This window comes from Varanus komodoensis, unplaced genomic scaffold (genome assembly GCF_004798865.1).
Source record: "Varanus komodoensis strain SLA01 unplaced genomic scaffold, ASM479886v1 scaffold1, whole genome shotgun sequence".
NCBI classification, from domain to species: domain Eukaryota; kingdom Metazoa; phylum Chordata; class Lepidosauria; order Squamata; family Varanidae; genus Varanus; species Varanus komodoensis.
The window spans coordinates 115,197,811-115,224,986 of NW_025335268.1; the positions used below are offsets into that span (position 1 = coordinate 115,197,811).

At 44.6% G+C, this 27,176-nt stretch overlaps 2 protein-coding genes across 5 annotated transcripts in view; both read right to left on the reverse strand.

Annotated features, from left to right (window-relative positions):
* Window positions 1-4,792, reverse strand: part of LOC123028901 (cytochrome P450 4A4-like) — a 34,882-nt gene extending 30,090 nt beyond the window's left edge. For 2 of the 4 annotated variants that reach the window (XM_044441237.1, XM_044441247.1), the window contains exon 1: window positions 4,481-4,792. The gene's annotated coding sequence lies outside the window, so the exon portion shown is untranslated. The remainder of the gene's footprint in view (window positions 1-4,480) is intronic. The other 2 variants (XM_044441265.1, XM_044441256.1) reach the window with 2 other exon arrangements.
* Window positions 1-27,176, reverse strand: part of LOC123024189 — a 53,078-nt gene that overhangs the window by 3,264 nt on the left and 22,638 nt on the right. Inside the window, exons 13-21 of the mRNA XM_044431617.1 lie at window positions 26,670-26,897; window positions 26,079-26,374; window positions 25,848-25,971; window positions 24,532-24,681; window positions 19,863-20,004; window positions 13,103-13,230; window positions 10,981-11,111; window positions 9,923-10,074; window positions 6,237-6,301 (exon numbers count right to left, since the gene is read on the reverse strand). Of these exons, the coding sequence (XP_044287552.1) occupies window positions 6,237-6,301; window positions 9,923-10,074; window positions 10,981-11,111; window positions 13,103-13,230; window positions 19,863-20,004; window positions 24,532-24,681; window positions 25,848-25,971; window positions 26,079-26,374; window positions 26,670-26,897 (1,416 nt within the window). The remainder of the gene's footprint in view (window positions 1-6,236; window positions 6,302-9,922; window positions 10,075-10,980; window positions 11,112-13,102; window positions 13,231-19,862; window positions 20,005-24,531; window positions 24,682-25,847; window positions 25,972-26,078; window positions 26,375-26,669; window positions 26,898-27,176) is intronic.

Consider the following 27,176-nt stretch of genomic DNA (forward strand, 5'->3'; position numbering starts at 1 on the left):
ACTGCTAGGTAACATGAAATTGTTTGTGTTGGTGCAGCAAGGGAAAGATAGGAAGAACACAAAAAGCATGCTAGAAAAGAAGTTATTGGTACTAGTTGTAGTGAAGATAATACCAAATGAAATGAATTATGGAGGTATTGGAAATGGCTACCTCAGCGCTTTTTTGTAAGAAAAAAGGTGTCAGAACTCATGAAATTGTTTACCTTTCGCACTTAGTCAATCACTGTACACACACCCACACACATCAGTTGTGTAACGAAACATAACAGTCGCTGCCCGCAGTAAGCACTCAGCGCGTGACCACACGACCCATCACAAGCCCAGCAGCGCCACAAGCCGAGCAGCACCACTGACTTGCTACACTCGACAGAGCGATTCAAATCCACATGGACCAAACATCAAATTTTCAAACGTTACTATTAAAACTTGGAAAATCTGTTGAAAAAAGGTGCTGGAACTCCATTCCGGTGCGTTCTATGACAAAAAAAGCACTGGGCTACCTCTTGAAGTCAGTGGCTACTGATTTCCACTACTGATATCACATAGTAGTTGCAGCACTAATAAGCAAAGTATGGTCTGACGAACCTGGAAAAAATGTTCTAATGTACTAACAAAAGAAAGAACAACAAGATGATTGCTCAGTCATATCTGTAAGGGCAAGTTTTCCAGCTGTCTCTCAGAACAGCATCATTGTCTGATAGATATCTTGATACTCAGGTAAATAAATACCACTCTTTGCAACAGAACTGAGTGGTGCAATTCAGCGTTTGCTCCCCTACAACTTGATACTACATTGCAGAATGAAAGCACAGGCTGCCTCATAGATTATCCTGGCTCCATGTCATTGCTCTCTACTTGGAATGAAACTGAACAGGGCCACCTGTCATCGCAAACCTAGATCATCCACATGGTACAGACACAGACTGTCCATGTGCTGTCAGGGTATGTTCTAATTCAGTGCTGTTTCCTAATACACACTTTGATTGTGGTGTTGAATACCACACAACAATTGCTGCAAAGCTATACTTTGAAGTGCTGAGCCACAAGGTGTAACATGAACCACAAAGATCAGCTTTCATTTGAATATGAGGGTTTACTTGGGTTGTCCCAAGGCATATTACATGGATCGAAACCAGACTACTCAGCAGGCTGTCTTCTCCTACATGACATTTCAGATCTCCAGATCATTCTGAGATCAACATAATGACAACATGCTATATCTCAAAGATAGTCCTTAGAAATTTTAGGCAGCAGTATATAATTGTAATAAATAAATATTGTTTGCATCACAAGGTACATTACTTGCATAGTCTAATCAAGAAAGGCTTTTGATTGATTGATTTCATCTGAGCATGAAGGTATCCTTGGATTTTGGGAGCCACAAGGCATGCTGGGAAACTATTTGAGTCACAAGGTTTACGTGGATGGTTTGCAGGACAGAATGATGTCCTTGGAAAATCTACAAACTGTAAACAAGTCACTGAGATAATAATGCAGTATGCCTAGTGGAAGAAAATCTGGGGAGAGCTCTTTCATACATACCTAGACTCATTTGCACACACCCTGTGCTTTGTCAGTTGGAGCCCCAAAGCAGACACCTGGGTAGTTAAATACCAAAGGTATGTTCCTGGATGGCTTGAGCCTGATAATATGTGTGTGTGTGGTTAAGCCCAAACGTGTGCTTGGATAATTTGAGCCCCAAAACAATAATTCTTGGCGGTTGCCACTAGAGAATGAGTGAATGATGTAATGCATCACTACCAGGCATACTGATAGGCCGTAAAGTGATATGAGCTCATTTCCAGCAAGGGTGTTTGTGGACTGCAGTGGGAGCTGCTCCAGAAAGCTTATATGGCAGCAAGAACAGGTTGCAAAGAGTAAGTAGCTACACCAAGAAAGCAGGTGGAACTGGGAAGGTGGTGGCTAGAAGATATGCAGATTGAGAAGACAACCATGAAAGAGGCGGCAGGTGGCAAAAACAGCATGAGGCTGCTGCTTGACCACGCAGTGTGTGGAAGAGGCAGCAGGTGGCAATGTAGTCTGCCCAATCTACTCAAAACTACATCCCATCTCTGAGCTGCCAGTGCCCAGTGCCACTGCAGGTGGGAAGCTTCAGAGCATCCTGTGGTGGATGGATGCAGCAGGACCCCACACCTAATGGCATCAGGAAAGGTAAAACATCTTGGGCCCCATATGAGATCCTGAAGTGAAAGGAACTTTTCCAGCTGGGACACCAGCACGAACTGGTGGAGGAAGCCCAAGAGGAGAGTCAAATGCTGCTCAGCTCATGCCACATGAGACACAGTGCCGCCGATGCATATAGCTGATTATTTGTAATTTTATGGAGGAGTATGGGAAATACTTCACAAGAACTGGATCTTGAATAATCAATTTTCTTTAGAGGAATGGTGTGGTGAATCTGCCGCCAATAACTATCTGCCGCCAATAACTTCAAGAGAAAGCAGCATGGTACACACAGTGTGAAATGGCAAATATCACTGGGAAAGTGGAAAGTTTCTCAATTCAAAACTGGGTATTTCTGGAAAACACATTCAAATGAACAAGAACTTAAGGAAAGGGCTACTGAAAAAATGAAATAACAAATGTACTAGTATTAGAAAGTATAATTATGAATAAAGGAACAGTGGCCTTACAAAACCTTCTTGTATGGAAGAGTAGAAGCAAAGGTACTAAGCTAATTGAACCACAATATGCAAAGTTGGGGGGCTGTTAGAACCCAATCTTATGCAAGTTGTAAGCCTTTTTTCTGTCTAAACTTGTATATGACAAGACGGAGGTCCTGTTGGTTGGCGGATCGGGTTTCGGAGAGGGTGGATTTGACCTGGTCCTGAATGGTGCAACACTCCCTCTTAGGGATAAGGTCCGCAGCTTAGGTGTACTCCTCGACCCGGAGCTTTCTTTGGAAGCTCAGGTGACAGCGGTAGCGAGGAATGCCTTCCTTCAGCTTCGGCTGATTAATCAGCTGCGCCCCTACCTGGAATACGACTGCCTGGCGACGGTGACACACGCGCTGGTGACTTCCCGCCTAGACTTCTGTAACGCGCTTTACGTGGGGCTTCCCCTGAAGACAGTCCGAACACTTCAATTGGTGCAAAATAGAGCTGCCAGGTTGCTGATGGGGACGGGGCGTTATGCTCACATGACTCCAGTCCTCCATCAGCTTCACTGGCTTCCCATTGAAGCCCGGGCCCAATTCAAGGTGTTGATTATGACCTACAAAGCCCTAAACGGCTTGGGTCCTGGCTACCTGCACGAGCGCTTACGTCCGTATATGCCCGACCGCCCTTTGAGATCTGCGGGAGAGTCCCTTCTCCGAGAACCCTCCATGAAAGAAATTAGGAGAGTAAGTACCCGGAGGAGGGCTTTCTCTGCGGTGGCGCCCAACCTATGGAATTCACTCCCCAAAGAGGTCCGCCTGGCACCGTCGTTACTGGTTTTTCGGCGCCAGGTAAAGACCTTTTTATTTAAACATCATTTCAATTGTTAAAACATATGATCTGGCCTGGGCAACTTCTTCTTCCTTCTCTTTCTCCTCCTATATTTTTATTTTATACTGATAATTTTAATTTTGTATTTGTAAATCAATGTATTTTTTGTATTGTTATATTTAATGGTAATTTATTATGTACTATTGTATTTCAATGTATTTTATCATGTTGTAAGCCGCCCCGAGGTTTCGGCAAGGGGCGGCATAGAAATGTTATAATAATAATAATAATAATAATAATAATAATAATAATATGAGTGTGCTGTAAGGCTTTTTAAAAACTGCCTGAGACAAAGCAAGAAAAGAGACTCAGAAAAAATGGGAGTATAATCACATACAAAATTGCAGGAGAGCATAATTTAAATTATTTATTTTCCCCAGATAGAGATGAAGAAATGACCTCACTAACCCACTGTTTGCAAAGACATTCAAATTTGTACAGTCAACACAACACACTATATCTGATAAATTCAAGAGTTTGCAGGAAGAAGTCTGAGAAGAGGATTAAATTCTCAGTTAAAGCCTAACAAACAAAACTTGGATCATCCAAGCCACCCTACCCCACTTAATAAGTTTCTTCCAGTAAGCTGCACAGCTGCTAGAGCAAGAGAAATGGAAGAGAGCAAGCTTTTATTGAAATAGTCAGTAAAATCAGTCCTTCTCCCAAATCACAGTGACGGAAGACCGAGGTAAAACACACCTTCAGTTTAGAAACTCTCACCCATATGCCCTCCTTTTCTCCTCCTGCAGCTTCTACAAACATTTTAAATCCTATATTTTATTGTACTGGGAGACATGGTCTATGTGTGCATAAATCAGCTCTGAAACCCATAAACACTGTGCCAGACAAAGCTTACTATTAATTGGGTGAATGCAAAATATAACTTTCAAAATGTAACTATTAGCCCCGGGGAAGGGAGAACGGGAGCAGGACTACACGGAGTATGTTGGGAGAGATCAACCCTGCATTACCTGCTCTGGTCCTGCTGTTGCTACTTGCATTGGGCGGGGTAGGGGAAGGACAGCAGCCAGATGTGTGGCTTTTGGCAGTGAAGTGGTTTTGGATTCCCATACAGATGTATGAAAGGTCGGAGGTACTTGCCGTAGGGAATGAAGAGATGGTGAACCCGACACCAGGTGTGGCAGGAATGGCAGCGGTGGGGCGTTGGGCAGGGGAGCTGTGCGCCCAGCCCAGGTGTGCAGGGGGTTCTCCCAGGAAAAGAGCAACGAGGGAGGGGGGCACAAAGGCTGTAGCACCGGTTGTATATAGAGGAATGCGGGGAAAGGGAGGGGAAGGCGGACATGACGTGACGTGACAGCAGCGAGTAAAACAAGATGGTAGGAGGGCGGGGCTTGGGAGGCAAGCAAGTCGCTTAACCCCCACTGGCTGGGCCCGAGGGAGGAGCCCGAGGGTGGACTCAGCGGTCCCTGCGAGGCGGAGGCGCAGCCCGGGCAGAGTTGGAGAAGGGGAGGGAAAGTGCCCTGCGGTGCGCGCGCACGGAGAGCAGCCGTTTGGGAAGGGGAACGTGCATGTGAAAGCCGAGACTGCAAAAGCTGGCAGCAGCTCCCGGAGGCGAGGCCAGGCAGCACTGGGGATGATGCTCCTTACCCTAGCAGAGTGTGCCTACCACCAGAGAGGCGCCCCCTCCTCAACCGCGACTCTGACAAGCAAAGCAGCCAGGCGGCTCTGCAGTACCTGAAGCCATTAACTCATTAAAGGCGTTGCATAGTTGACCAGGACTGTGTGTGTTGATGGAAGCAATGAAATGGGGGGGGGGGGTGTTAAGTTCCCCTCCCCGCTGACTACAACAAGGTGAGAGAAGAGCCAGATGCTTTCCTTCAAAATAAAAGTTAGGCACAATTTTACAAAGTGTGAGCCCAGCAACAGGTAGCTTGGATCTCCATTTTCAGCATTCTTTTAAAAATCACCAGTAATTCACATTCCACTCAACTTCCTTTGAGAAATTAGTCAGTTGCCTGACCACTCTTTGCATTGTATAGTCCCCTCTAAAATTTACCTTTTAGTCTTTTATGTAAACCTGTTGTATTTGGTATCAAGTTACTTGCACTCACACAACTTCCATTTTGCATCTCTGACACTTTTTGGTTGGGGGTTTACTGATAAAAAAAAAAAAAAAAGCCAAAAGGAAGAGAATTTGGATCATGGAGTGGGGAAAGTTTTCCAGTTTCCCTATACACATTGTTTTCTCCAATACAAATCATCCCCAGGAGCTGGAATTAGCCATGGGAAAGGGAAGGAACCTATAGGTATCTACTCTGGCTATATGTTTTCCAGCACACCTAATACCATCTGTTATTAAGCATGATTTTGCAGTGAGACCATGGTATATATGGAATGATGAAAACCTTCATTCCCTGCACTTGTATGCGAGATCCCCACAGTTGGTTTCATGGGGAAAAGCCTTTGCCCATTATCCCTTCCCCATTTCAGAACTGCATTCATTCCTGGAACTTCTAGAATAAGTTTGTAGGGCACCCTCATTCTGCCTCCTTCACAGGATTTCAAGGAAGGTCTAGAAGACTTACTGTATTTATTTATCTTTCTTCCTCTCGTATCTTTTCCAGGTTTACCAACAGCTTCTTGTCTTTTTTCCTACTGCTAAAGCATCCCATTAAGGAAGAAGAAATCAAATACCTTCACACTGCCTATTAGTTAGATGTAGTAGGAAGGTCTTGTTTTCTTAGTCCCTTATTCTTTTATAATTACCTCAGGATCATCCCAGACCAAAGGATTTCTGTGAAGACTATAAATGTTCAGCAAAACTAAAAGCCCTGTGAAAAAAGAAGAAAGTAATTCATGGTCTATTGCTGTTTAATGTACAAGGATGCAAGGTGATGGAGATTGATTATGCTATGGTACCATGTACAAAACAGTGAAATTCTCAACAGAAGGCTACATAGACAAGCACATCTACATGACAGCTGGACTTGTTCCCTCCTTGCAGTCATAGCAGGAAGACAACCAGAGATGCCAAAGCGCAGCCCAGTCCCGCAATATCTATTTGCTGGTTTGAGCTGCAGTTCCCTTTCCTACAGGACATGGAGTGGAGGTCCAGGAAGCCAGGGATTGCCTTATGATTGGAATGAAGTGAGGTGACTTGGGTTACCATCAAAGAGCAGAAAAACCGGTACTTATTTATTCATTTATTGGTGTGTGTGGAAACTGAGAGGTTTCAGGTATTTCAGTGTTTATGCAGTGGACACATGGCATTCCTGTGATAGAAGGTTTATTTACTTAAGTGCCCTAGTGGCAACTGGAATCCCCTTGTGAGTGAGTCCCAACTGGACCCTGATTCCTGTGGCACATGCTTACAATAATGTCCGTGTAGAAATGTACAGTCGATAGAAAACATCATTCTTTTTATATAAGTATAGGAGACAGTTCAATTAAATATGAAAGACGGGTATGTGTCTTGCTATAGGAGAAATAGCAAGATCAAGAAACAGAGAGCCAAAGAGTGAAGTCAGGAGTGGGAGAAACAGGCAGGTGATCTAGTGGGAGAAGACAGAAATAAGTCAACTCGTGGCTGGCAGTGGAGTGAAACAATTAGATGAAGAGCTGAGTGGGAGAGAAAAAGCAAGGCCAGGGATGGGAAGGGAGAGAAAAAAAGCGAGGCATCCGGAAGGAAGATAAATAGTGAGGAAGCAGCAAGTCAAGAGGGTGTGAGCAGAGATAGAGAGCAAAAAAGAAAGGTTTGTGGAGATGGTAGAAGACTGGGTGCTGTCAGGAAGGAACACCTTCCCTCTTGTCCTGGCTGCTGAACCTGCTGATCAGCAGCAGGTTCAGAAATGGGAAGGAGGACCTGGCATCCTAATTTTTTTCCCCACTTTTTAAAAAAGAAATAAAAATAAACGCAGGGAGTAGAGAGTTTTGCAGGTACCACTGGAGGTCCCCACAGTTGTCATGGTGTCTACACATACCCCTAAAATGCATCTCCCTTTGGTAATATCCAAGCTTACAGGGTGATTTACAAGGAAAGTTTCCTAGCCAACAGTTTTCATTCAACAATAGCTGTGCTGCAGAAAGTTGAATGTTGATGCAAACAGATCAGTGCATTTTGTAGGCAACCTTCTCATTGTATACATGGTGTTTGTATGTAGAAGCATGCTGCAGGAGTACAGAATGCTGCAAATACCGGTAGGAATCAGTGCTGAGTACACATACTTATTTTTGCTCCCATCCTACGTAATTCTGTGCCAACATTCTAATGCCTGCTTGGACCGGACAACGTTCCCACATTGACGTGATGTCTCTGCACAATAATGAAGGCCGATTCAGACTGCATGATTATTCTGTGCCTGTAGGCCCCTGTGCAGAGGAGACTCCCAATGTATAATATTTGGTTTTACAATGTAATTGTCTTTTTAATGTTTTAAATATTTTAAGGCACAGGCTAACATGAACTGTAGCCTCCTTGAGCATGGGATAATCTGGTTTATATTTTTTTAAAAATATGCACAGACCATAGGAATTTTGCATGAGCACCCTGGGAAATTTAGAACAGAATATGATCAGTATGTGGATTAACCCAACCCTGTTTCTCCATATCATCTGAGTCAAGATGGGCTGTGCAGCCTCTGGCCCAGTGGTGGGGTGCAGTGATGGGCTGGCTGAGGAGCAATAAACTGAGCTTGAAACCTGGAGAGATGGAGGCCATGTGGGCGGGTACTTCGGCGTTTGGTCCATGTACCTGTTGTCTGTTCTGGTTAGGGTTGTACAGCCCGTGGAAATACATGTGTATCACTTCAGGGTCAGTCTCAGGTGATTTCATTGACTTGCGGCTCAGGTAATTCCATTGGCTAGGGGCTTCCTCTGGTATTACACCTGTGGCCAACACTCAAGTGGGGTAACTTGACCACAGTAGTGTGCACATTGGCAATGCCAAGGTTGCATTACTGAAGTGCGCCATGTTTTGGGATTGGCCTGGAGGTTGCTGTTGGTGCAGAATGCAGTTGGTATAGCTGCCAGGACTGGAGAATAAATTTGGTGCCATGGGACACCACTGTTGAAAGAACTGCCAAAAGAACCTGGCAGAAAGAGACCAGAATGCTATTGTGTCGTGCTCAGGGTTTTGATACAGGTCTATAAAATCCTAACCATCTTCCCCTAAGAAACGCTTGCCGCCACCCCCGCCCCAGTATCAGGGATGAGCAACTACAAAGGGTCTGGGGACACACTGAACCCTCCCTGTGATCACACTCCTGCCTAGTCTAAAAGACAATTTTAGCATTTTCCTGCTAGTCTAAAATATGAGATGAAATAATTTATTTGATATTGCATAATGCCTTGTTGTAACAGTTACCTTTGCACAAAGGAGAATATCCAGAAAATCTAAACGCCTCTTCTTCAAGATCTTTTCAAATTCTTTCTCATTCTTGAGATACTTCTTTCTCTCTCTTATTACATTATCTGTATGGAGTAAACATAAGAAAAGCTATGCTAGATCAGACCGATACATGACGTGCACATGGTGGGCATGTCGTGAGCGGAGCCAGCTGGTGCCGGAGGTCAGACTAGATGGCCCGGAAGACCCCTTCTGACTCGCTCTGTTTCTATGTTTCTATAAGTCTGGCATTTTATTCATTCTGTGACAAGCCAGGTTCTGTCCAGCTGAACAAGAATTCTGCCTGCCCATGCTCTTCAGCAATAGCTGCATTCAGGCATACTGCCTCTGGTAATGGAGGTAATACAGAGGCAACAAGGGCAGTAGCCACTGAGTGAAGCTAAGCCAAATATCTAGACTGTATGTTGCGTTTGTGGGAAAGAAGCCACAGGTTGCGGAGTCAGAGCCAAATAGCAGAATGTTCAGTAGCCTGAGAAACCAATGATTTGTAGCCCAGCTTCTGTGAATGAGAAAGAGAAAGAAAGTTGTCACTTCAGCTTGGGTTAAAACCTCACACCAGAGAAAGGGAAGATTTTTCTGGATGCAGGAAAACTGGGAGACAGGAAATTGAGAAGTTAAGCAGACATAAAGAAGAATGTTAGTAGTGAACAGACTGAGCAAGAGGAACCAGGGTGAACCAATCAATAAAGCCAAGAAAGAGTTAATTGTGTGCTGGGATGGGGGTGGGGGGGAATCTTAGAAGAAATTAACAGGACTTAAAATGAGGAAAATCTGAAAGATCATCACTGGTTAAATGAAGTCAGGCAAAGTAGGCAGTATCAGATTGCCCATGAATGAAATTAATTTTTATTCCTAATTTCCAATGCTACAGCAGAAAGATCTGCTGAAAGGTAGATTTCTCTTAACTTTGCTCTTATTCTCTAGCTTTCCTCAAGACTGTTTGTACCCTTTGAACATTTTGCAGTTAAAGGTTTTGTATACTTTAATAATGTTTACCTGAAGCCCAGCAAAAATCCTGAACCAAAAGTATGTAGGACAAGAAACAAACCTGTGTGCTGGTGGGCTAGTTTGCAAGCCTTCCGAAATCGAAACCCTTGGGAGCTGAACCAGTAAATGAGATCGCTGTGATACAAAGGTGTCTTCAGTCTCTGCATAATCATGCAGCTGATATCAAATACAGTATTGATGTAGGCATTATTCCTGTGAACAGAGATGATGCAGGGAGCAGAAATCACCAGTCTGAGGAAGATACAACTAGGCTACATATTTATTGGGACATTAAGTCCAACTGAATACATTAGAACTTCTTTCCAGTACAAATGCATGGGATCTGGCTGGAAGTTTTCCAATGTATGCACAGAGCTGCATTATGTACTGGGTAGAAGAAGGAACAAGCACACCCGTCCTCATAATTCTGATCTTCAACTCCTTGTGCCATTACACGGAAAACCTGAAGGCCCAACAGATAGCAACTATTCTTGCAGAGGAGAGAATTATTCCATTGTCTCTGCTGAGGGCTGAACTGCCATCTGAACTGATTCTCCTCAGTTGACAGCTACCCATCCCATCCCATCCCATCCCAGTGCATTGTGATAAGAACTCCCAATTTTTAAAATGGATGCCTAAGCTTACTTTTTCCTCCCACCTTGCCATCATTCTGTTCTACTTCCCTTAGTCTTTTAGATCTTAAACCTGAAGGCAGTGACAGTCTTATTTGGAAGTCATAGGTTTAGCCATTTTGGCCAAAAGAGCATGGTAACATTATTTAAATCAATCAATCAATCAATCAATCAGTACAAGCATTCCTTTTGCTATGTATGGAACTATGGATTCTACACTGCACAGAGTGAAGAGTTGGAACAGACAATATTTCTAAGTGACATTCTGAGTCACAATTCACATGATATTGCTAAGATAGTAGCTGCTGAAACATTCCTTCCATGTGATCAATCTCTACATTGGAATGGATGTATATGTAGATAAAACTGACAGGGGTTGCTGGGATCTCTTGATTTCTTCTTATTCTGGGGTAGCCTTTGGTGCAGAAAGAAACTCTCTGTCTCTCTGTAGTTCCCACTGTGAGTGAAGAAGGCATTTTACACTGACCTGTCTGTCTGACAATTGCCTTGGTAGCTGAAGGCACATTTCATGATGGTATCAAAAGTCATCAAAGTAACATGTTCAAACATTTCCAGTGACACTGTAGTATGTTTTGGAATCAGCTTTTCCAACACATCCTAATATTTTGGTAAAGAGAGACAGTGAAAAAAGGGAGGTTTCCAGAAAGGTTGGATGATTCATTATCAGTTACTGGGTCACGTTCTGCTAAGGTTGCAATCAGTGTTGCCCAGTGGTCAAATCCAGTGCCTTCCTTCCAGGGTAGTTCTCACCATACCCTTGTCTCTCTTTATTGCCACTGTGCAAGCAACAATGAGCAAGCACCCTCGTCCCACTCTCTGAGTATATACTCAGAAGGAGAATAGTCAGCTAAAGCTAGCCTTTAGCCCGTAACTCTTCCCTCTCTGCTTCCCTCCAAGATGAAGGTCTTGTTGGTAGGTGGTTCAAATCTCCAGGTAAGTAATCTTTGTCCTTTCTGGATGGGGTTGCACTCCCCCAAGGAACAGGGTGTGTAGTTTGGGAATGCTCCTCAACCTGGAGTTGTCCTTGGAGTCCCAGGCGACTGCTGTGGAGAGGAGCGCTTTCTTTCAGCTTCAGCTGATCCACCAACTACACCCTTAATGTGGATAAGCAGAGCCTAGTGATGGTGACCCACACCCTGGTAACCTCCCAGTTGGACTATTGGAACATGCTGTATGTGGGGCTGCCCTTGAAGATGGTCCTGATACTTCATTTGGTTTAGAATAGAGCAGCCAGGATGCTAACAGGGACTGGAAGATAGGCACATATAATGCCAGTCCTTTACCATCTGCACTGGCTTCCAGTTGAAGTCCAGGCTCAATTTAAGGTGCTGGTGAGGACTTTTAAAGCCCTAAACAACCTAGACCTGGATATCTGAAGGAGCACCTCCTTCCATATATACTTGCCCGCCTCCTAAAATCTGGGTTGTAGCTCCTTCTTTGGGAGCCCTCTTTGAAGGAGTTCAGAAGAGTGGCTATCCAGAGAAGGGACTTCTCTGCATGGCACCCCAGTTATGGATCATGCTGCCCAGAGAGGTATACCTGGTGCCAACACTTTATTTTGGCACCAGGCAAAATCCTTTTTATTTTTCCAATTTTTAAGTGTTAAAGTGTTTTAAGATGGGGTTTTGTTTGAATTTGTTGCTTGATGGTGTACTTTGCTTTCATTGTACTTCCGTCCTGGGACTTTTCATGAAGGACAGTATACAGAAGCTTTAAATAACTAAATAAACAAATAAAGTTTCTGGGGTCATATCTGTTTATTTTCTCATGTGTTTGTGCTTATTGATTGTTTTTCTAAATCAGTATACTTTTGTTTAGGACAGAGAACCAATTTGGGGATTTGAGTTCTCTCATACACTCATCTCATGAAGAAGTGAACTACACATTACCAAATATTTACAGGGTTGCTGATCCCATGCCTGCCTTGTTATATTAAAGCAGGGTATGGTAGTAAATTTAGATTGCTTATTCAGGGTTTTTCCCTCATGAAATTCCAATCATGTGAGGGAGTCTCTTATCCTGCATCCCCATTACCATCCTCCATATAGGGAATCTGCTTGACACATCAACCAATTGAAAGGGGTGCATTGATATTCAGGGTTTCTCTAACAAGGTGCAACACATAAAACTGTTTGACTACCATGCACATGTGAATAATTCAATTAGCACAACTGGTTTCACTTGAACAGGAGCCAGGACTGCATGTTCCTTTCCAGAATGAGTGTAGGGAAGGGTGCATGAGCAGGTTATTCTGGGTGAAGCAGGCTCCTGTGTTCCCCTCATTTGCTTCTGCCTCCTGCCCTCTTTCATGCCAGACGTGCTGGTGTAAATTTGTTGGCCAAACTGAACAGACTCCTTGACTAATTTCACATACTGAGTGCAGACTCAAGCTCAAAGGAAGACCTCCCTGTAGCAAGCTTTCCAATATGGGAAAGGGAGACTGCTAGTCAAAGAAAAAAGCCAAAAACCCCAAGGCCATAATAAAAGTAGTCCTTTGCTTTGAAACCTGAAAGTTAATTATATGAAGTAAAGACAGCGTCTTGAATGAACAAAATGGATTTTGAGAGAGAAGCACTGGGGTTTCTTACCAGCATCTCCTTGACTGAGTCTGCCATAAGAGTCACGTAGGGCTTCAGGACATCAAAATGGAACCCAGGAGTCAGTAGCCTTCGGTGCTGCTGCCACTTTGGCCCATTCAGGATCAATAAACCCTTTCCTACACAGGGAATGGAGATTAGAAACACAAAAACAAGATTCCATTCATTCATTCAAAATCTTTGTAGGCCACCTATAAGGATACAACCATTTTAACATGGCTTACATATTACAAACTCAAACCCAAACAACGCACTTCAATCAAATTAATAAACATCAATAAATAACAACCCAAAAACTCCTCAAAATAAAATATAGCTGAAGGAAAAAGCCAAAGTAAATGGATGCTTCTTCAGAGCTTTCCTAGAAACTTGCAAAGATGGGGTTGACTAGAACCCCCCCTGCACCCTAAAAAAATGGCTTAGACACTTTCTGCAGCATCGTTAGATCATGCCGCAGATCAAGAAAATAACCTTGAAGAAATATCATGTTCTTATTTGACACACAGAAGCAGGTACCTTAATTAGTGTAGGAGAAAGTAATAGGTAATCCAAACAGGGAAACCCCTTCTATAAGAATCCATTCATACGACTAGCTAAAACATTTTTGGAAATATTGTTTGCAGGATGTACAATTTACCACACCTCCAACACTGAACTTTTTCAAGTTTAATATAACATGTAAAAGCTGGCTGGGGAGACATATGTTTCTTTTCTGTATAAAAAATGTGTAGAATTGTTCCTTAAGATTCTAATTCCCAAGTAAAGTAGGTAGAAATGTGCTAGTCTTGTGAGCTGGGATGATCGAAATTGTAGCCCAATGTATCAGGATACTGCCAGATTAGAGAAGGCTGAGATAGCCAAACAAATAAGTGCAAAAATAGGATATTAAATATAGTGATTTATATAATTAGTGAGACACAATACATACCAATCCATGGAATTAGGAACTTGTAGGCTATAATTGCTTTTGGATCTAAATTGTTTGAGAAATGAGAGAGGGAAATGGTTTTAGTATGAAATGGCACACAGTGCCTGTGAAAACAAATGTAAATATTTCATTTCTAAACTGCACTCTTTTACCTCAGTCAATGGCATTCTTATGGACATTCCAAGGTCCCGTCCCTTCCCTTCCCTTCCCTTCCCTTCCCTTCCCTTCCCTTCCCTTCCCATGGATGGATTCAATGCACTTATTATATTGTGATAAAAGGGAGCCAACCGACATTACCATTGCATTGGTCAAGGAAATTTATTCAACCTACTGCTTGCCCACTAGCCCACCCAACTGCAGTATCCACTCTTTGGCTTGCTGATTTCCTTTTCCAGTATACAAACCAGGGAGAAAGTCTAGGGCTGGCGGTAGTGAGTAGAGTCCAGCAGAAACTGGAGTCAGGAGAAAATGGGGGCATTGCAGGGTGCGAGGGGGGGAGCTCAGTCTACACTTAATTTAAGGTGGTTCTGTGTGTGTGTGAGAGAGAGAGAATGAGAGAGAGAGAGGAAGGAAGGAAGGAAGGAAGTTATTTAAACATGTAGCTTGCCTTTGTGCCAAAGATTTGTCCTCGAGGTAGCTAACAGTGAATTCAAGAATAAAAACATCTTAATTGAAGTGTACCATAAAAACGGATTAGCACCATAACAATAAGGAGAACTGTCCATTTTCTTTTAAACGCCTTCAACAAAAGCTTAATGGCAAACACTTGCCTGCAGAATGGCAGAAATTTGCCCAATCTGTCCTCCCTTGGCAAGGGTGGTCCAGAGCATGGAAGCTGCCATCAAGAAGGCCCTGTGGGATAGGCTCCCCACAGCAGTATACCTGGTGCCCTCATTGCAATCATCTTGGCGTCAGGCAAAGATGGTTCTGTTTTCTAGACATTTTAGTAACCGAATACTGTTTTTCTATTTTATATATTTTTGTGATTTTAACTTGCTATACCTGCTAATATTTAATTGATTTATGTAGTTGTCTGAATTGGGCTATTCTGTATTTTATTGCTTTTAATTGTTCAGTGCCCAGAGTCTTATCTAGAAGTGTTGGTGCAGTTTATAAATTCCAAAATCAAACAAGGCCCTCTTGCATGTCTTCACCAATCATGCCTATTTATTTATTAATTTCCACTTCTGTGCTGCCCATAACCTGAAGGTTCTCTAGGTTGCTCTGGGGCTTCTGATGGCCACAGTGCCAACAGAAGGCATCCCTCAATATTTTAAGACCCATGAGGGCTATGGGAGAATCTGGGCCTTATAGGCTGCACCAGCACTGTGAATTATGCCTGGAAAGAGGTCAATAGCTAGTTAATCTCTTGTAACAAAGGAATCACTTGCTGCCTGTAACAAACCCCATCAACAAACTGCATTGGATCACAGCATCTGGACCAGCTGACGTTTCTGAACAGTTTTTGAAGGCTTGTTCCTTTAGAGTGTGCTACAGTAGTTCACCTCGGGTGTAATTAAGGCATGTGTGACTGTAGCAAGATCTGACTTCTCTAGGAATGGGCACTGTTGGTGCACTAGCCTCAGCTGTCAAATGAGTGTCAGGTGTTGGGAAAATTTGGGTAAATCCTGTCTGAAAAGCATTACTCCTGTGTGCCTTTGCATTGTGGGATCAAATCCTGACTTCCTTCTCAAAACCAAGCTGTCACTGTTTAAAATGGCATTCCCCCACTCCTTTCTCTCACCTTTAGCTGTAGGCTACAGTAGGCCATTTTAGCCCAAATATCCATTATAAATAGTCATTGTTGGAATTCAGTTTACAATAATCTTTTGATAGCCCAGAGGGCTTCATGTGCCCTGATCATGCAGAATGTTTAGAGCTGAGATAAGGGTCTGAGCTTATCATGAATAGTTTCTAGTGGCTTGAATTTGCATGTCTGAGCAGACCAGGAGATGGGTTCAAGTTACTCAACTAAAGTGTCAATACTAATCCCATTGTTACAGTGTGATTGACTGACATTTCTTTATCTGTTCTGTATGTGATGACCTCAGAATCTTATTGTAACCTCTGCATTCTGTCATCAATTGCCCTGTACCTGTGTACCTATAAATGCCCTGTAATGGTATTGAAGCTTTGCAGCAGAGTTCATCTCTGCCTGCCCGGTAATTGCATTATCGTGAGTCAACCGCGGGAACCTGGGATAAACAATAAAGACACGGAGGTTCATAAGGATTGATCTTTCCTACAACCCCTAGTTTTATTTCCTCTTCTCAAATTGAGATTCCGGGATTCTGACACAGGCCATCGCTGAAACCTGGGCATCCAGGTTCAAGGCCAAGTCCAGGAACAGACTCAGCCAAACTGCCAGGCTGACTCTTCTGGGTTAATGTAACTCCATCCAACACTTTTGGAGTCCCTGCCTTTCAACTAACCAGGGACATCTCTGTCATGTCTAGCTTAGGTCTCAATTTGGTCTTCCTCATCCAGTTTATTACCAACATCAGATTCTGATTTAGAAGAGCTTGCTTGGGCTTAGATGGTAACAGAATCTTGGTTTTCAATATGGAAGGAAACGAACCCTTGGGTCCATGGGAAAGATCAAGCGTTTGAACCTCTGCTGCTTTATTGACCAGTGTCTCAGTACCTGCAGTAACTAACAATAATATATTACTGGGTAGAGGCAAACTCAACTACAAAATCAGAGCCCATGTACAGACAATTTTATAACCCACTAGTCATGTACAGAGTGTTAAGTTTCCAGATAATCTTAGTACAATAGCATCTTGATGTCTTTAGGCATGACATAATGTTCTAAACCAATCAGAAATACTGGTAACAATAGTATGGAAAAATATTACTGATTGCTGTATTGATAGGTCAGTCTAGCAAATTCTTGACACTTCAGGAGATGTTTAAACATGCAAATGTGTCTGATGGAGGAACCATTGGGAAATCTGGTTTGACAACCACACTCAGCAGGGGCTTGCCTCTGTGGTACTAGATGCTTAGGTAGCCCCATTCAGAAACAAATGGACATTGTTTGTTTTTCACTAATAGTATTAGCCTCCAGCAGCTTCTGAGTCTAGCTAAGAATGCCCTCTTGTTAAGGCAACAGCACTGCTAAACAAGGACCAGGCTGGGAATTCTGCTGCTTTGTGAGAAAGGGATGTAGATTTGATTTTATAACACAAAGGCAATGGTTTTCTACCAGGATTTAGTGTTTGGTGTCATCAGCATAGTGGTGGCACCAAACCTGGAACTGAGACAACCTTTCCCAGTAATGTCATATTTATGTTAAATGACATGAGAGCTAACATGGAACCCTGTGGAACATTGAAGGCCAACAGACACAATGAGCAGAAGTTTCCCAGCGCTACTTTTGAAATAACACTTTTTTTTTATATTGTTAATTTTAATTTTATATTGTTATTTTTGTATTTTATTGTATTTTATTGTGTTGTAAGCCGCCCCGAGGCTTCGGCAAGGGGCAGCATAGAAATGTTCTAATAAATAATAAATAAAATAAAGCAGGACCAGAACCAGTACATGCCTCCTATCCCATCTTGGACAGATAGATGTCTGAGCTGTCTGATCCTAGTGGTGGTGCTAAATCACCTGTACTCTGGACAACCCTTCTATTTAGCAGACCATAGCTTCTGCTTAGGTGGAAAATGCTGGGGAAATGAGTGGTGGAAGATATTGGAAGATAGACCTGTATATACCACATGGCCTGCCGTGTATTCATATGTGCAAAGGAGTATCATTAGAGTCAAGTGTAAACAGTTTTTTTTGCACAGAATGCAGGGGGTATGTCATTTTGTCTTGAACCTCATTCAGAAAAATGTATTGGGTCTGACTGTAGTCTTGAGTGATCCATTCTGCAAATATCTTGAGCTCTCTTCCATGGATTCACTTCAAAAAGATTTGCTACCTTAACGTGGATTTTTCTGTGTTGTCTGCTTCATTGCTATTGCTAAGTACCCCTTGTACCACCAGCTCTTCTTCCTGACTGCCTCATGGCCCCACTTCAAGGCACCTCCCAGGTATGACAGCCATAACTTTCAAGAGCAAATGTACACAAACAAGTATGCTGTTCGGCTACATTCCATTAGCGAGAAGTCCTAGTAATCCAGCAAGTGGCTATGAAGGAGGAATGGGATGGGACAGAATCAGTTAGGCAGAAAACAAGAAGCTTGTGAAAAGCAAATAACAAATACGAGGAAGGGAGGTTTGCACATTCCTTCTTCAGCATTGCTTCAACATTTGTATCTTTACATTTTTATTTATGTATTTATTAATTAAAACATTTCTATGCCGCCCCTTGCCGAAGCCTCGGGGCGGCTCACAACACAAAATAAAATACAATTAAATACAAAAATAACAATATAAAATTAACAATAATAAATAACAATATAAAAGAAGTCGCCCTGGCCAGATAAATAAGCAGATATTGTTAACAATTAAAATGAAGCCTAAATAAAAAGTTCTTTGCCTGGCGCCGAAAAACAAATAACGACGGCGCCAGGCGGACCTCTCTGGGGAGCGCATTCCATAGATTGGGCGCCACCGCAGAGAAAGCCCTCCTCCAAGTACCTACCCTCCTAATTTCTTTCACGGAGGGTTCCCGGAGAAGGGCCTCTCCCGCAGATCTCAAGGGGCAGCCGGGCACATATGGATGTAAGCGCTCCTTCAGGTAACCAGTACTCAAGCCGTTTAGGGCTTTATAGGTCATCACCAACACCTTGAATTGGGCCTGGACTTCAATGGGAAGCCACTGAAGCTGACGGAGGACTGGAGTCATGTGAACATAACGCCCCGTCCCCGTCAGCAGCATGGCAGCTCTATTTTGAACCAATTGAAGTATCCGGACCATCTTCAAGGGTAGCCCCACGTAAAGCGCGTTACAGAAGTCAAGGCGGGAAGTCACCAGCGTGTGTGTCACGGTCGCCAGGCAGTCGTACTCCAGGTAGGGGCGCAGCTGATGGATCTTGCAAAATATCTGTCTGCCTGTGCATGTTTGTCATTCCAAATGATTCCAAGGGCATTTCCTACATCAGCTCCTCTGTGGCCACTATTCTATCCCTAAAGTCTTTAAAATAACAAGAAAAGCTGCTCCATTTCTTTGCTGAGGATGCCACTGTTATTGCCATCATTTTGCTAGCCTGTGCATGCCACTTTCCTAGCTTGCTCTGGTGCTCATGCACTCTCTCCCTCCCGCTCTCGCTTTTGCTCCTTTCCAGGCATGGGGTTCCCACAAGAATTCTGCCAGTTCTCAAGCTGTCACAATTCCTGCACAGCCACAGTAAGGTAAAGCTGTGGCACCAACAGCGGATTGCTCTAACTACTCCTTTGCTGCAGCAGATCCCGCAGTGTGGGGCAGCTGGTGAATCTATCCAGAGCATCCACTGAAGGTGGTATAGAAGGGAGGACAGCTGGCCAGGCAGGGAGCAGGGAGGGCAAAAAAAAAAAAAAAAACTACTCTTCCTTCTCTGTTCCCAGATGTGGGTGCATCATCCTATGTAATGGTAGGGTCTGCCCTGCATATATGCATGCAGTTACTTAGCATACTTATTGCAGCTAGAATCAAGAAAGGCTCACGCATGCCACTACAGAGAAAAAATTGTTCATCTCCACTTTTCTAGCTTTTGTATGTCTCGACGCTGGAATACATAGAAGGACTTTAAAATTCCCACAGCATCAAACAACAGCATAAGCTACAGCAAATGAGATAGAGACAGATGCTTGAACAATTTTGACAGCCTTTCTCTACAACACCTTAACACCATGAGATGATCAGAAAGACATAAGTTAAGCATTTCTTACCATTTCTGCTAAACACTGCCTTTGCGTACTCAGGATGGTTAATGCTCAAGAAAGCCAAGAATCTTCCATACCATATTGGATAGCAATATGGATATGTTTTTGTCATTTCTGTTGCATTCTGGAGCTCTTCCTCTGGTTTCATCTGCATTATTTACATTAAGCAGTTTACATCATGGCCATTGTGTTTGCTTATTCAGTTAGCAATGCAAATTATATTTGACAATGAGAGGTAAGGCGAGGGCTGATGAGTTTCAGCAAGGATCCATGTTGAACAACGGAATCTGTTTTTAGTAGGGATTCAGCAAAAGCTGGAAGGGGACTCTGCAAAAGATTGAGTGCAATGGGCCTGCTTTGGCATAACTCAGCAGCTGCCATCTTGTGGAGCCAAACTCACCTGCGCTGTGTACTCCTTAGTGGCCTGCCTCACCTTCTGCTTCTTTCAGGGAAATCAGTCAAGGGGGAGGCTGTGCATGATCTGCCTGCTATGAATTTTATTTTTTAAATCTATTTATTTGATTGCTATTGTTGGGAAAACTTGGATAAATCCTGTCTGAAGGCATTACTTCTGTGTGCCTTTGCATTGTGGGATCAAATGCTGTCTTCCTTCTCAAAACCAAGCAGTCACTGTTTAAAATGGCATTCCCCCACTCCTTTCTCTCACCTTTAGCTGTAAGCTACAGTAGACAGGCCATTTAGTCCAAATATACATTGTAAATAGTCATTGTTGGAATTCAGTTTACAAGGAAGTATCTTTTGATAGCCCAGAGGCTCCATGTGCCCTGGTCACTCAAAATGTCTAGAGTCTAGATAAGAGTCTTGAGTTCATGCAGAGTTTCAGTAGCTTGAATTTACATGTCTAAGCAGACCTGGAGATGGGTTCAAGTTACTCAACTAAAGTGTCAATACACTGCAATCAGAAATATTGTAATTTCATTGTCTCTGTATGATTGACTGACATTCCTTTATCTGTTCTGTATGTGATGACCTCAGAATCTTATTGTAATCTCTGCATTCTGTCATCAATTGCCCTGTACCTGTATGTGACTGGGAGTGTATGAAAACTCTCTAATTGTGTTGAAGTTTTGCAGCAGAGTTCAGTCTGCCTGCCTGGTAATGCATTATCGTGAGTACAGACCCGTGGGGAACCTGGGTAAGACAATAAAGCCACAGATGGTCTGAACGCTTGATCTTTCCTGTGAACCCGAGTTTTATTCCCTCTTCTCAAATTGAGATTCCGGGATTCTGACACTATCCTGCCCCTTAGCCAGAATGGCTCTTTGTCTTGCCTTTGCCGCCTGACTTCTCTCTCCTTAGTAGAACTTTCTGATGCCGCCTTCTCAAGCGCAAGGCTTGTGTCTGCCTCATGTCCTGCTCGCTTCTCCCTGCCCAGATGGGATCTGCAGGCAAAGGGCGTAGCTGGGATGTGCTGCCACCTGCAAGTGATCACAAAGCATACTCTGCCTCATATCAGTGACCCAGAACCAGTGTGCCTAAACCCTGGGTGGCTGCCAGCCCCACAGGGTTTGGGGGGACATTTGAGGTGCAGAGTAGCTGCAATGTGTGTGCTGCTGGGCATGGCTCCTGCCTGCTGCAAGCAAGGCACTTTTAACTTTGGGCTGGTGCAGGAGGCAGCTCCGTTGGGGATGGCTGTGCCAGCAGCAGTATGATCTCCAGCACCTCCACAACCTCCTGCGGACAGAGAATTTGCCACCATCACAAACTGCCTGCATGTTCTTCTGCATACTTCACTAAACGACCAAAGTACTTGTGCATGCGGGGTCACTCACTCATCACTATTACACCTAGTTTAGACCCACTCAGCCGATGCTTCTGCTGGAAAGGTAGAAATGAGCAAGCACTGGTGTGCTCTGTCCTTCCACCATTTCTTTAAGCACTTTTCCCCATTGTGAACTAGTCCAGTGTATAATTTGCCCTCTGCTGGGAGTGTGGCTGGGACCTGAGGGGGAGTAAGATCCTTGCAATCCAGAACTTCCACTCACACCGTGCCCCTGATGTGGGTAGTTTCTGATCCAGTAGTGTTGTTAATGATGTTTGATGATTCAAACACAATTTTAATTTCCTACGACAGCATTTCTTAGCTACTGTTACGTCCATTGCAATCTCCATGTAACATAAAGTCCATCCTTCCTAAGGATCTATCAGTAGAAATCCCCCAAACCTCTTCCAAACAGACACACATCTCTATTAATAAAAGAAGCATAGATGCACCCATCTGTCACTCTTGATATCATACACACTGCACACACACACACACACACACACACACACACACACACTACAGTGCCCTGGCAGTCAACTTACCATTTTGATATGGCCATATAGCCAGTGAGTGGGAGGTCCTGGGAAACAGCTGAGTCCTTTGACCAGATACCGGTTCCACCAATATAGTTGGATGCCTTTCAGAACCACATACAAAAAGCTCAAAATAACCACGATGTAAAAAATCTGAGAGATATCTTGAGGAAGCCAAGACCAAGAAGAATTTAGGGTGGTCTCCGCAACAGGTTCCATACGTCCACCACTGCTTAAAGATGGCTCTGTGCTCCCTTCCATTGGGCTTCAAATGCCAGGTCTCTGGCTCAGATACCGAACACTCACGGTTGGAAACTTGCCTTGTCTTGAATACTTTCCCAAGAGAAACAGAGATATTATCTGTTAGAATGTGTAACTTGCCTCTTAGGAGAGAGAGTGCTTCTTAGGAAAGCATTCTTTCTTAGAAACCTAACCACAGAATTTACAGTCTTGTCAATCTTACCAACAAGGGTTGCTGAACCAATAACATTCCATCCATAAGTCACAATGTTCTGCTTTTCCAGCCAAAATGGTGTTGTAACCTCGTCATCATCTGTCCTGCCTCCTAATGTTCAGCTTTTGAATGTAATTAACACTGAGCTGCTACTCAAGTATTAGAATATGCATTGCCATCTTTTGCTTTATTTTGTTAAATTGCTTGCCATGTCATGTTTGCTTTTATTTCCCTAACTGCTTGTTGCTAGTGAGGATCTGCTTACTTAGGAGAGTTTAAGGAAAGTTCACCCATGGCTTGGCTGCTTCTAAGACCCAGAAAGGCATTGAACTCCCACCATCCACAACCAAGTTGCCACCTATCAAGCTAAGACAGAACTAGTGGGGGGACATGAGGATGAAGTTGTCACTGAGCTGAAAAATATGTTTCTGGAGGTTTCTTAGCAGCCTAAGAACACAGGACAGCTGCTGTTAGGGTCAGCCTGTGTGGCCTGCACAGCTAGACCATATGGCTTCCATCTTACCCAGGGATGGAAACCTTCCTGCCACAAGAAACTGCAGGTCTCTGCATAAGTGAAAGGCCAGGACATGGGATGCAAGCATTGCAATGCCACTGACCTGACTGAGGTCATCTGGTGGCCAAGCACTGCCAGTTAGCCCATCTATTCAGTGGTGAACTGAACAGATGCCTGAGCAATAGGAATCTTGTGGACTCCTTCTCAGAGCTGGGAATGAGCTAGTAACAGACAGTCAGCAGACACACAAATACTAGATTCTACCCAGTTAAGGCAGGAGGGGCCAGAGGAGATCCATTCCCCTGAGAAAGAAAATGTGGAGATTTTTCTTTTCCAACAAGGAAGCTGTTGTATCCCGCGGTTTTGCAGATGAGACCAGAGACCAGTTGGTAAATTTAAAGAGGAGTTTATCACCTGCAGGAACTAACATTCTAGTAAGAATGCGGTGCCTGGAAGAAAAACAGTGGTGGTTTTATACCTTTGCAATCAACTTACAGTCAAGTGAGCGAACAATAGAAAATTACAAAGTCACGTAGGCAGCAGTTAAGCAAGTGAGATACAGAAGCAGATTGGTTAGCAGTAAGTCTATCTTTTTAATTTACACCTTTTAGACAAGCTTTTGCCCATTACGCCTTTGGCAAGCTTTTTCCATTTTCTGAGGGAATGCCCTGAGACAGCTGATAGACATTCTGATACGCTAGTCCTGTCATGCTAATCTATAGCCTGGAGAGTTGTGCCTAACATTCTCTACTGGTCTTAATGGGAATCGAATCGTTAATTCTGAGACAGGGAGAGAGCGGTAGCCATCGAACCCTAATTGTGCCCTGGCGTGGAGCGTTAGGAGTTTGACCACCTCGACGCATTTTTGAATGAATCGGGTTAGCCAACAGAGCAGGACAGGGCCAAAAATAAGGCAGAAAAACAATCCCAGTAGGGGCTGACCAAGGAGGAGAGCAAGCTAGCCAACGAAGGGGACCAATTAAACCAATAGGAACTCGTGGAGCGGCGCCTCTCTCGATCCTTTAATCTAGTTCGGACAATGTCCAAGCTATTTCTAATGACCCCGGAATGATCAGCATAGAAGCAGCATTTTTCGTTCAAGGTAGCGCATAACCCTCCTTGTTTAAGCAAGAGTAAGTTCAGGCCCCTCATGTTCTGGAGTCAGAATGGTCACCACCGGCGGAGGATGCCATAAGAGGAGAGGTCTGTCCGCAAAGTCCACTTCACCTGCATCGGCTGGTGCGGATTCTTCCATTTTTCTGAATGTTCTGGCGAGGCGGGCTTGATCTGCGTCACGTGGAACCAATGGGGTTTTTCAGCCAATCTTACCGCCGTGGGAGTAGAGAGGATCACTAGGTATGGTCCCTGCCACCGGGTGCCTAGAGTACAGAAGGGGGAGGACTGGGGGCGCGGATGGCGTCCCCATCAGCGTTTCCACTGCTGGGCCGAACCTCCTGACGGATCTCCCCCTGGACCTGGTCAAGGGCCTGTAAGGTCTCAAGCAAGTTTTCTGTTAGATACCTCAGCCCGTACCTCCTCTGTGAGGCGGGAATCAAAGGGGAAAGATGCCCAAACATTATCTCAAAGGGAGTAAAGCCTTTTTCGGTAGGGGGAACACCACATTCGCAAAAGAACAAAGGGAAGAAGATCTACCCAGTAACCGCCAACTTCAATAGAATATTTTGTCAGAGTTTCTTTTAAAGTCCTATTCATCCTTTCTACCTGCCCTGAACTTTGTGGTCGATAGACACAATGCAGTTTCCAATCAATTCCTAAAGCCTTAGCTACCAGTTTGGAAGTCTGGGCGATAAACGCCAGGTCATTGTCAGTCCCAGAGCTAGGGGGAGGCCAAATCGGGGTATTTCCTGGTGTAGTAGAGTCCGGGCAACAATTATTGCCGTCTCCCCCTTGGTGGGGAAGGCTTCTACTCACCCAGAATGGGTGTCCACGAAAACCAAAAGGTATCAGTACTTGCCTCGGGTTAGTTTTATTTTGGTGAAGTCAAGTTTCCATTGGTCACCTGGTTGCTGCTCCTGCCGTCGGGTGCCCGGAGCAGTGGAGGGCCGGCTGGTGCCTGCGTTAACTTGGGCACACATGGCATACCTGGAGGCAATAGAATCGGCCAGGGCCGAGAGTCCAGGCAAGTAGAAATGGGGCGGAACAGTTGGCAGAGTCGGGTCATTCCGAGGTGTGTAGCCTGATGGGTCTTCAGAAGAAGGTCTCAGCCGAGTGTTTGGGGAAGGAAGCCATCCTCTCTCAGTTACTCGATTTCCTTCTCCGAGTAGGCTGGACGGTCAGGTAGGGTCCGGGGCGGCAGCTGAACCGGGAGAATCTCCAGTGGCCCTACTGGTCTTAGGGCGATTTCCTTAGTGGTTTTATCAGCAACATTATTTCCCTGCGAGACCGCTGAGCCATCCCATTGATGCCCAGGGCAATAAATTATAGCTAAACATTTGGGTAGCCAGAGGGCCTCCAGGAGGGACATGATCTCGTTTGCATTCTTAATGTCCTTCCAGGTCCAGAGGTTAGCAGCCCTTGTTCCTGGTATAGTGCTCCATGGACATGAGCTGTGGTGAAAAGCATACCGGCTGTCTGTGTAAATATTAAGAGTCTTTCCCTTTCCCCATTGGAGGGCCTGCGTCAGGGCGATTAGCTCCGCCTTCTGAGCCAGAGTGCCATGTCCCAAGGACTGTGCCCATATTACCTCAGAGCCAGTGACCACCGCCGTTTCCGCATACCGGACTCCGTCCTTGACGAAACTGCTCCCATCTGTAAATAAATTGAGGGCCGGCGGATCTAGTGGGATATCCGACAGGTCGGGTCTGGTTCTGGTGAGAGTATCGAGGACCTCCGTGCAGTTGTGGGTGTGGGCATATTCTGGATGGCCCGCATTCTGCTGGCCGACAGTGTCCGTTTTCCCCCACTTAGGTCGTACCCCAAATAGGTCACTCTTTGACTACAGATCTGTGCCTTCTTTGCTGAGACCCAGTAACCCAAGGAGCCCAGAGTAGTTAGGAGGTCTCGGGTCACGTGTAGGCACACAGAAGCAGACTCCACTGCCAGGAGCAAATCGTCTACATATTGCAAGAGGGTAACCTCAGGATGCGCATTTCGGAAGGGGAAGAGATCCTTGTTCAGTGCCTCGTCGAAGAGGGTAGGGGAGTTCTTAAACCCTTGTGGCAGCCGGGTCCAGGTCAGTTGGCCTGAGAAGCCCCTGTCAGGATCAGTCCACTTGAAAGCAAAGAGGGGTTGACTCACCGGGGCCAAGGGTATGTAGAAGAAAGCATCCTTCAAGTCCAAAACCGAGCACCACTCCCGGTCTGGGGGAATTGACTGAGTAGTGTAGGGATTGGACACAGTAGGATGAACAGTTTCTACCCGGGCATTTTACCTCACGCAAGTCCTGGACAGGTCGGTAATCTTCAGAGCCAGGTTTCTTGACTGGCAACAGGGGGGTATTCCACGGCAACCTGCAAGGTACTTCTGAGCTATTTCAACTAATTCGCTAAGATTTTTACCTTCAAACCCATCTAGTTTCTGAATCTTTTTTTTTCCTAATGTCTGGGGCCGACTGTCCTACAAAGGCTATGTTAATAGCCCTCGCGTTCTCGGGCACCCGGGGGTCTATAGGCGTATATTGCCTGTATGCCTCAAGCAGACGCTCTAGGTATGAGGCTGGGGACTCCTGGGGTCCTTGAACGACTCCACTCACCTTAGACAGGTTAGTGGGCTTTCGGGCTGTGCCACGAAGGCCCTGCAAAAGAAGTTGACGGTACCTGGTTAAAACTCCTTCCCCAGGGCCGGTATTTAGGTCCCAGTTGGGTCGTTGGGCCGGGAGGCTCGTTTCCAGAATAACCAGGTCAGTGGTGGGTTGGCCATCTGTGCCAAGAACCTGCTTCCGAGCCTCGAGGTGAATCCAATCGCGCTCCTCGGAAGTAAAAAGAACCTGCAAGAGTTGCTGACAGTCATCCCAAGTGAGACGATGGGTGTGAAAAACTGTCTCTAACAACGAAATCAGACCTTGTGGTTTTTC